The sequence below is a fragment of the Perissodus microlepis genome, chromosome 20, assembly GCF_051167445.1.
Source record: "Perissodus microlepis isolate ML-2025 ecotype Zambia chromosome 20, ASM5116744v1, whole genome shotgun sequence".
NCBI lineage: Eukaryota > Metazoa > Chordata > Actinopteri > Cichliformes > Cichlidae > Perissodus > Perissodus microlepis.
Genome location: NC_140480.1, coordinates 24,831,185 through 24,842,144, shown reverse-complemented (window position 1 = coordinate 24,842,144; position 10,960 = coordinate 24,831,185). Strand labels below are relative to the sequence as shown.

At 40.2% G+C, this 10,960-nt stretch overlaps 1 protein-coding gene across 1 annotated transcript; it reads right to left on the bottom strand.

Annotated features, from left to right (window-relative positions):
• Positions 1–328: 328 nt before the first annotated feature.
• On the bottom strand, positions 329–10,703 carry LOC146364616 (rho-related GTP-binding protein Rho6-like). Its single transcript, XM_084916860.1, has 5 exons — positions 10,421–10,703; positions 9,894–9,981; positions 3,677–3,786; positions 3,449–3,583; positions 329–3,321 (listed from the first exon to the last, which is right to left on the bottom strand). The coding sequence occupies exons 1-5, from the start codon at positions 10,538–10,540 to the stop codon at positions 3,076–3,078; spliced, it is 699 nt and encodes a 232-aa protein (XP_084772986.1). The 5' UTR covers positions 10,541–10,703; the 3' UTR covers positions 329–3,075.
• Positions 10,704–10,960: the final 257 nt, after the last annotated feature.

The window sequence follows — 10,960 nt, the reverse complement described above, 5'->3', positions numbered from 1 at the left end:
GTGCTGCCAAGCTATCACTCTTGGAATTTGATTAGTGTACCCAAATAATCATTTGCTCCTGCTAAACAAAACCTTGAAAAGTGCAGTGTGATGTACTTTGACCAAAGTAGAGAGATATAGCTGGGAGTCAGTCAGGGTGGGTGTGGATTTCTTTATAATCACTGGTCAGTACATATGGCTGTCCAAGAGGGATCCTTCAGCTCTTCAGCTGCTCTTGCTCCTGTTAAAGAGCTTTTGTGAAGTTTTCATTTAAATGAGATGAAATGTCCAAGGTCAGAGTGCACCAACAGATTTGTGATATCAGGTTGCATAAAGAAAACTGACTTAATACATCCAACAAAGTTTCACCTTTAATAAGCTTAACACAGAAACACAGACTTAAAATAAACTTCAGACATATTTATTAAGTAAAAGACTTAGAAGTTAGTTTGTGGCATTAACAAGTACAGAACTCAAGTCAATAATTTAAGCAATAATTGGCAACTTCACATGAACATTTAGTTTTGCTTCACTGACATTCTTTGGGGAATTTCTAAAAGGATATATACAAAAAAAAAAAAAAAAACAGAGAGAGAGACTTAAATAATGGCTGTACATTAGACAAATGCAACTTAAGGGTGACATGATGTTCCAGGCAGGACTGAGGAGTGAAAAAAATGACTGCAGTAGTGTTACAAAGACAAGTTTTAGACAACACGTGACGGCTCGGGACATCACCCAACAGTCCGCTGCTCCGATATGTGCAGCCATCACCTTTGCTGTTCCTTCTGTCTAAATGCTACAAATAAAAAGGTTAGGCGCCTTCTCTGAGAGATCCCTCCCTCCTCCTCTCCGAGAAACAGGAACTGCCCCTGCTCACACTGTTGCTAGGCAACACGTTAAATTCCAGTGATCCGCACATCGCCGGGCTTCTCGGCGCAGACCTACAAATCATCAAGTCCTCCATTAACCGAGCTGTCAACAGCAGCTAATGCCAGAAGACTCCGGTGAATACAAGAACAACATCATCAGCTACAAAAACACCCGTGACAGCCACAACAAAGTAGAAGCATCCACCGGGGGAAAAAAGGCCGGATTAGGATGAAAATGTATATATATATCCAAATATGTCTAATGCATAAAAAAAAGAAATGAGGAAGAAAAAAGTCAGGAGCAGCCTGTTCCTCTCTCAAGGAAACTTAGTCAAGAATTGAGCTTTAAGAGGAACTTCTCCACATTACAAATCAGTCTGTTAACAGCTTTTGGGACAAACTACTGCTTAACTTCCCCATCGAAATGGCATTTGACAACCTCCCTTGTCCCTTAATGATGACTTTTAGCACCTCAGTATATATCAATAAAGCCAAGGTTTGACAACCTTTAGAGCAGTTTCTGGGTTTTTCCAAGGATAGCTGCATAGGCAGAGATCACCCTCACTAACTTCTGATGCACACCCGGTCATTTTATTCTATAAGCAGGCAGATTTAAAGAGTTAAAGAGCGGATACTGTGCCAGAAAGTTCATGAAGCTGGAAAATGTTTTGTGGTTGAAGCACCAGACAAGCAATCTTCAAGTGTTTCTTAATACTTGAAGATTGGTAGCTAATCAAGCCTTGCATTGATTAGCTACCACTAGCATGGATGTAAAAAAAGAGAAGACTCATTTGCTGTCATAAGAAAAGGAAAAGGTCAAGGCTTCTTCTTTTGTGAGTTATCCTAATGTTCCACACACTTATACAATTTTGGGCCCATTGAGAATGAACATTAGCCACCTTTCCAGCTTAGAAATTATAATGGAGGTTTCATTATTGAAATTGTAGGCCTGTGTCAAGATTTTTGAAAAGAAGAAGAAAAGTATGACCCAATTTTGGTCTTCCTTTTTTAACAGTCCATTGTCCATCAGGCAATTTTCTGTTGGTAAAATTGCTAATCAGTTGCATACCCCTTAAAATCAGCCCCTGGAGTTCATGAACCCTGATAAGCACGTTTATGGCTCCTAAGCCTCCCAGGACTACTTGTCCTTAAACGTCTAGCAGGAGAGGGATTTGAAAAGAAAGATTTCTTTTGGTACACTAAAATACATCTATCGAGTTTGTGTTGTGTAAAAGGACATCTTTGTGTAATCGATGAAGGCCCAGCAAGAACAACTTCATTTTTATGCTGGAACATGTATAAAAACCGATATCCATTAAGCAGGGTAAGATGATTCATCAGTGCCATAATAAAGGCCTGTGGTTAGTAACACTGAACAAAAGACTGCCGTGGTGGGTGATGATGGGTAATGGCAGAGAATCCACAAAGACATGCACGTGTTTGTTTATTTGTTTTTAAGCACAGCACGTCCAACCCGTGACTGTTTTGCAGATCATGTGAGTGCTGAGTCACATTGTGCTCCTTCAGACGAGCTCTCGGTTTGTCCTCCCGCTGCCTTTGCAAATGAGCGCTTTGCTCACCAAACCCCTCCTCTCTCTCCACCTTTTCTCCACTGTCAGCTTTAATTTCCAACCGATATACCGAGAGGGGTCAGCTGGGAGAGGAATTTCTCCAAGGCCTGCCATTTTCAATCCCCCGCACCGTATTTCTGTTGATACCAATTCTTGTCAGATGTCAGATTTTACATGTAATCTCGTCACTCAGCCAATACGGTGACCTCAGATAGACATTCAAACAAAGATGGATGGGAAAGGGCACTGCCTTCAGAATTTTAAATGCAGTCAGATGTAATAGTTACAAACCCTTCCTTTGGTAAAGAGGCAGTAGTGACCTTATTCAAGACGATTCACAGCACCTTAAAGCGCCTTTTATGCTCTGCTAGCACATGGTTTAATTGAACATCAAACATAATTCTCTCTCTCTGCAGATATTGTTATGCTGGTGGCAAGTCATGATCAAAACTTCAGCACTGGAGTTGAATATAGAAAGTGATCTTTCTGGAAGCGGTTGACAGGAGTTTGCAGGAGGAAGCTGCAAAGGAGAGAGAGAGAGGCTTTGTAAAAATCCACATAATTGCTCTCTTTCCCTTGCACACCAGGCACCCCCGCTGAGCCAGCAACAGTCTCGTTCGTTTGTCCTTTTGCCACATTTATCTCAGTAGTATTCACATGATGGAGCAGCTCTTGGACTTGTCCTTGCTGAAGGTGGAGGAGAGGAGTTCCGTCTTGCTGGGCAGGTGTAGGAGTCTCTTGGAGAGGCGCCGGACTGGGCTGGGCTTATTGGTGGGCTGGAGTTTGTTCATGCAGGCCAGAGCCGCGGTACGGAAAACACTGTGGATGCTCTTCTCTGATGTGAAAGCTGAGCACTCCAAGTAAGCCTCGGCTCCAAGCTGCTTGGCTAATGATGAACCCTATAAAATTGAAGGAAGAGGTGAGTCTGGGTCGGAGGAAATCAAAGACAAAGGAGGGGCTTGTAGACAGGATGGAGACAGAAGCTTAAGCAGATACTAAGGAGCAAAAAGTTGATGAGGAACAAACCTGTTCGTGGGAGATTGGAGCCTGTTTCTGATTGGACAGCTCCATGCGGGTGCACACGTCTGTGCGCAGGTCCGTTTTGCAGCCTACTAGCAGGATCCGAGTGCTGGGGCAGAAGTCCTGGATTTCTGCTTTCCACTGCAAAGAAAGGAAACAGGTTTAACTGGGCAAGAATAGACATGAGGGATGGCAGACAACTGATCAATGAGGGCAAACTGCAGGGATACATACCTTCTTGAGTGCACCGTCTACTGTGTCCGGTCGGCTGATGTCAAAGCATAAGAGGACTGCATCTGAGTCGCTGTAGCAGAGAGGCCTGACATTGTCGTAGTACGGAGAACCTAACGGGACAGAGAATTGACAAAATGAGACTTTAATTTTCTAAATATGCAATTTAGGAAACTAGAGATTTAGGATTCCGAACTTCTCCTTTCATTTAGTTTGGTTTTTGCGTCTTGTGATCCATTCTGCTGTCTCTTTAGACCAGCCACTCCCGCCTGCACTGCTTTTCCTGCCTGCTGCATCACCTGGGGCATGTTCACTCTGACAAATGTGTGCACCCCACTGTCTTAAAAAGGCATCGCACACAATGGATCAGCTGCCACAGGTGCAAAGAATGGGTAGCATGCATAAGATGGTGTTCTAATACACCACAGTTTTCATTTTTAATAAATGTTTTGCTTGTTTTAGGAGCTTTGCTCACCTTTACTAATTTACCACACAGTGTATACACCCATTCCTCTGCTAGTTATATGTCAGACTGGCAGTTTATGTCACATCTATGCAACATTGTGGTTCTGATTCTGATTTATTTTTAGTCATTCAAAGCCTGAACCACGAAATAATGGCAAGAAAATGCAATTTTAAAAAATGAGTGTTTATTGAACCTTCTGACAATATTTTAGATTAATTAAATATTAATTTGAGCACATGAGTTTTAATTTGTATCATATTTGCTACATCTCGCAATTTTTATTTATTGTTGAATTTACTTAAGTTTTTTTTTTGGTTGATGATGTAAAAGTCTCAAAAACACACAAAAATCTCATGTATCAAATATGACACATTAGTCGTTACGGGGTTAAATTTGCCTGTACTTTGACTTTATCACTGCCTGGACTGTGTGCTTTGTCTGCCTGCCTGGATTTTCCATTATTGAACCTATTTTTGTAAGTAAAGCTTTTACTTTTTGTATTTCTATAACCTGCTTCTTGTGTCGTGCTCTTCGGTCCTAAGAACTCAACCCTCCACAGTCGGCCACTCGGCACAAAACAACATCTTTGAAAACTGAAAGCTTTTTTTCAATTTTGTTAGCCAGCAAAAACAAAAATATGACTGCTCTTTCTACGGTGTGCCAGCTGACAGTATTATAATGTTCCATCACAGTCATCTTACTCACATTAACACAGTACAAACACAAACAGACACATACACCCCTGCCAAGCTCATGAGAGTTTCACAAAGCCTGGAGCCTTCCCACTGATGGGAAATTTTCCAGAAAAGTCCACTAACTCAGTGAGTCAGACAGTGCAACTATCTTTCAATGATTCAATAGAAAACTTTTCATACCAGAGTTTTGAATGATAAAATAGAAACCCTGGTTAAATGTTCAGGTAGACTCTTTACATATTTGTTCTCTAATACAGAAATACACACTGGTGACTGTGGAGCTTATTTGAGTACAGTAAAGTCACTCTTATGTTCAAGAAAGCAGTTTGAGATGATCTAAGCTTTGTGACATGAGTGTACTGTGGTCATAAATGGATGGACATGGTCAGCAATAATACTTGGGTAAGCTGTGGCTTTTAAATAATGCTCACTCGGTACTAATGACCTCAAAGTATGCAAAGAAAAATATTATCCACTAAACCGTCACAACAAACACTAAACAGCTGATGATAGGCAGGATGAATCCATGCTTTCATGACGCCAAATTATGACCCTGCCATCTGTGAGCTGCAGCAGATGCTAAGTTTGAACTTGAGCAGTTTGTCTTGACCATCTTGACGTCGTGTGATTGGCTGATTAGATATTTGCAACAAGCAGCTGAACATGTGTACCTAAAATAATGGCCTGTTAGTAAAATTAGTATATCTCTATATCAAAATGAGAATCAGAATACTTTATTATTCCCTAATGAAAAAAACATAAATTCTAATTTTAAATTCTAATTCTAAACATAAATTCTCATGCAAGAGTTGGAAGGTCGTGGTTGGAAGGTATGTAACATTCTTGGAAAACACTTTTCGTTATCTTTGTAGTGAAGAATTCAAATAATCTCCATTCTGGATGAAAAGAGATGAAAGCAGCTAGCGTGGTTCAACAATCTACAATGTCAGTGGGCTCTACTGTCAGACTGCTTTTCAGTCAAGCACAGTAACTGTTGTTATCGCCACTCACTGAACTGCAACTGATAATCAAAGCTGCAAAAATGTATATGCTTCTTCTTCATTTTTCTGCAATGTTTGTCGTTCAAAACATTATTCAACAGCATCAAACACATTACTCTTGTCACGTCTGCATTGGCAGACGAGTGGAGGTTGAAAGTAGGACCCAAGATGCAGGCAGCGTCAGATGCAGGTGAACTTTATTAAACCGGTAAGTGAAACAAACAAAAACGTAGCAGGAGAGAAACAGAAGCTAAGGAACCTATACTGGGAGAAACTAACAAAACACCGCCACGAAACGAGGAAATAACAGAATGAGGCAGAAAAAGAACACAGACGAACCAGCAACGCACCCAAGAAAACACAGGGCTTAAATACACACGGGGCAATCAGGGACCGTGAGACAGGAGGGAGACACGGCTGGGATTAATTGGACATAACAAGACAAGGGGAAGCAAAACTTGAAACACTGACAAGAGAAACAGACCTTCAAAATAAAACAGGAAACAGACCGACAACACTCTAAACACGCAAACTTAACACAGATTGGGGCGACAGAACATAGAAACTTGAAACGTGGAAAAGGAGAGCACAGAGGACACAAAACACTAGGGATAGTCACAAACAACCCAAAATAAACAAAACCACAGAATATTAATAAACTTATTCAATAATAAACAAAAAACAAAAAAATAATAAAATAAACAGCATAAACACAGAGTCCACAGACTACAGACCATAACAACTCTCACACAGTGGTGTTTGTATAGACAAATAAGATATAATATACAGATTTATGTTATGCTTTTAGGTGGATTGTTGCTGTGTTTTTTTTAGCTAACTGTCTCCTAACCCAACCTAAACTACTGCTAGCTGAAGCCTTATATTCAACCCGCTACATAAGGAACTGTTATCCATCTTAACGTAACACTTTTAGTTGTCCAAATGCTTCTTTTAAATTTATTTTTAAACAATTACTCCAAAACTTTATGCTGTATTTCACGATCCACAGTTTCAAATACTCAGCTCGATGGAAACCAGCAAAAACAATAAGAAAAATAACATCAAATTTTATAGCACTGCTGTATAGTGCCCACAATTTAATTATGATTATTTGCTTCACTATAGTCTTTTGTGGAGCAATCACTGTACTGAGAGGCTGTGTTGTCCACTTAAATCTCACTTAAAGGAGAGTAGTACCTTTAATACCTTTAGTATTAAAGGTTGATCTTCTGATTTCTTAGCCCTTGCAGATACCTTGACATCATTGCACATTTTTAAAATGTATTTGAAGGCTTTTTCCTCTATCAAACTTAAAGCCCTAACATATAAAAACCTCCTCCTGAGCATTGTTACATAAGTATAACACCTTGTTTGTCCTAGTGAATTATGACATTAAGGAAGCATATTTAGCTTACAATTCCAAAAAAAGCAACTTTTTTTATATCATTCTCAGGAAGTGCTAAAAACAGACTGACAGGATGTCCGCTTTCTATTGTCTTCCCTCTGCTACCTAATCACTCCGCACACACTAACACTAAAATGTAATTTCCTTCTCCTGTCCTCCGAGGTTAACTTCAAGCCTTCTGTGCTGATATAAGAGGTCATAATTATAGCAAAGATAGATTTTTCTATTAGTCCCCCAGCTGGACAAACAAACAGTCATGTTATCTTGATGAGCTTTACAGTCATTAACTAAACGTTTTACAACAATATTACTGCCACGAAGCAACCCTGTTCAAACTAACTCTTGGTTGGTTCAGCCCGTCTAAATTTTTGGACTTAAAGCTGCAAAGTAAGTCAGCTTACACAATCTCTATCTTTCAGAGGGAATCAAAGCGGCCGTCACATAACTATCCAGGGTGATGTAAGGCTTGAGAAAGAGGAGGCAGACACATCTAAAGAGGACACAACTTCTAGCACCTACCACCTCCCACACATTAGCAGCCCCCTGCCTGGACACACAAACAAGACAAACACACACACACACACACACACACACAAAACCCTTTTAGCTGAGCAAACAGGAGCTGTTGCAACTGTCCGCTCTACTCTCACACAAAAAAAGCAAATGGTGGGAGCTGCACTCATCTTTGTACACCAAGAGGACTATAAGACTGCCTTAATATAAATCAGAAATAAAACAGCCTTTCATATGCAAAGAAACTTAAGATGCACATAGAAATAGGGTAGAAATCTTTTTTTTTCTCCTTAGGCAGTGTCAGTAAATCTGAAATGATAATAATTAGTTTATAAGACATATCAAATTCTGTGGACACCAAATACCTTAAGACATCTCGAGGAACCAATTTGTGCTTCAGGAAGTTATAACACTCACTCTTCATTTCTCTACCAAACAGTTAGCTTGGTTAAATGTGAAAATATTGAAATCCATTATCACAAAACGTCTTCTACATGTTTGAATAAAGACAACAGGAAAGCGGAATTAATAAGCAAAACAAAGAGAGATGGGAAGCTCGTGTTTATGTTTGTGCTCTAAATGTAAATCGGTCTTATGCAACGTTTCCTCTGGAAAGGGTGACTGTCCAGAAAGTTTTCACTTCGTGGGAGACAAACACACAAACCTACATTAGTTCAGTGCTGCTTTCAGTTACATAAGACCTCTTTTTTCAAAGCAGCACACACCATAAGGCAGTGAGGAGGTCATGCTTCTCTTTACTCTCAGTATCCCTCACTGGTGCCTTCTGTTCACAGCGACTGTACGCCACACACACACAGTTACACGCATAGTAAAGACGGGGCGCGCACAAACACGCACTCATCCACACTCGTGTGGACTTCCACCCCCTGCGTGGACGAGGCATCCCCCTCGCCCCCCTGTTAAACAACCCCACTGAAGGCCAACTGGCACCGCTCAACTTCCTCTGAACACAAAACCTCAGCCAGTGCTGTTATGAAATAAATCTGTAGTGCACCGTATGGCTTTGCTTATTGATCCTATTTACATCATTTCTATGTACATTCAAAGGTCAGCTGAAGTTAGCACATTAACCCAGAGGCACAAAGCACACGAAACATTTGGAACTAAAAAAAAACAAAAGAAGAAAAAACCGATTGTTTTCATGATACGTTATCTGCTGATTTCTTTACTTTTCACAGAGGTTATGGCGACATCTGCTAAGACCTTGATTTGTTCAACCTACAAGCCCAGAAATCTTAACTAAAAACAAAAATCACATTAAAAAACTAGAAGCAGCAAATTCTGGTGTGTGCTTTATATTTAAGACCTAAATAATCCAATCTACTTTTGCTTTACTCTTTTGTGACATTGATAGCTTGACTTTGTCCACGTTGAGGCCAGAGGCCAGCAAATTCAGGCTTGATTGATCAGCTGAGTGTGCTGGAATTGAATCAGCTGCTAAATTGATTATTTACTTAAGGCCGTTTTCGAACACAAAAGGTAAACACCACATTTTTTATTAGTCTAATATCTTTGTAAACTGCATATATGAAGGTTTTGGTCTGGTATTGAAACACACCAGGCTAGCTGGTATTGTTCTCAGTTTTTATGACAAATAATAAGTAATTTAATGTTGAAATCACAAAAAAAGGATGTAAGGATCAAAAAGCAACAACCAGCAGATTTATTTTATGTGTCTACCACCCATCAGGATTATTTATTCGTAATAACAGTTTCATAGTTTTTCAAACTGGGGTCTCTTTTTAATCTAGATTTGGCTCATTAGGATTTCACATTCAAAACTGGATGTTTGGCTCCAGATGTTCTTAAAGTAATCCAGGCAGGCTTGCGGCTCGGACCTGCCGATCACTGATCTCTCAGCAGATCTCACACCACTGAAAAGCTGCTTAACTGCATCAAAACAGGATTGACAGAATGTGAAGACTGAGTAAACAGCAACAAAACTGTAAGCCAAACAATGCACGGGACGTGGTTCGATTCACCAACTCCAGGCTGGCTGAGTTTCCCAATAATGACCCTTTATCCCAGCAGTGAACCAAATTACCTTACTTTACTGCCCAACCTAAGCAGCAAAAGTTAAAATAACACTGAATTGAAGGTAGACAGAAGAGGAGCTCACCTGATGTGTCCCAAAGGCTGAGCTCCACACGCTGGTCTTCAAGCTCCAGACAGGCTGTGTAGTTCTCAAACACAGTAGGGACATAAGTCTGGAAACAATTAAAGAAAGAGGTTTAAAAAAGACAAACACACACAGAAACAAGTAGATTTAATTAATCAGTCAGTAAGAAAAGAAATTACAACATATTCTCACATATTATTCTAGATTAAATTTTGCTTCTTCTTTTTTTTTTTTTACATTTAAACAAAATCAACACATCAGTTCATGACTTGATGCTTAAATGTAAGCAGCATTATATATATGTATATGTGTGTGTGAGCTAAAAATAGCTAAAAAAAAAAAAAAAGTCATTATTATAGCTTACACACTATTTATAATTATACCAATTATACCCCCCAAAAAATATGCAGAACAGAATCGACAACATCGTATAAATGAATGATAATGAGACATTTTTTAGGGATTTTTCCTCAGTATTGATCCTAAAACGACTGCAGACACATGAGACGTGTGCAGAAATCTCATACCTCTGGATAGCAGTCCTTCACCAAGACTTGTAACATCGCTGTTTTACCGCATTGGACGTCCCCAACCAGCACCAGCTTACACCTCCCTACAAACGGCTGTGTGAGTCTTCGCTCCTTCATGTTGGAATAAAACAGGGAGACCTTCAAAGGAAGCCCGAGTGCAAATGCGGGAAAGTTTGGTAAATCCTCTCGGACGCCGGGCACCGTATGCGCTGTCCTCCTGCAGTGAACGAGTGAGGCTGAGCAGCAGTCAGTGAAAGAGTCACTGCGGAACTTTATATTGTCGCGCCAACCAATGAGCGCTGCGCAGTGCGCGAGCCGCAGGAGGAGGGCCGTGCACGAGAGTTCATCTTCTAATAGGGTTGGAGGAGCAGCTTGTTCACCACGAGTATCCTTTTATTTAATAGTACAAACGAATGTTCTTCTGCTTTTATTTTGGACACTTTGTTTACTGTTTATGTGGGACAACAGAGGACACAGTAGACCAGGGATGTTAAACATAAGTCCGGAGAGCCAGAATGGGCCACCAATCAGGGTCTG

Excerpts from the sequence above, each read along its gene's own strand:
- LOC146364616 (XM_084916860.1), bottom strand. The coding sequence starts at position 10,540 with ATGAAGGAGCGAAGACTCACACAGCCGTTTGTAGGGAGGTGTAAGCTG. Across the intron at positions 9,982-10,420 it reads TGAAGGACTGCTATCCAGAG|ACTTATGTCCCTACTGTGTT; the intron begins GTATGAGATTTC and ends AATTGTTTCCAG. Across the intron at positions 3,322-3,448 it reads CTCCAATCTCCCACGAACAG|GGTTCATCATTAGCCAAGCA; the intron begins GTTTGTTCCTCA and ends TCAATTTTATAG.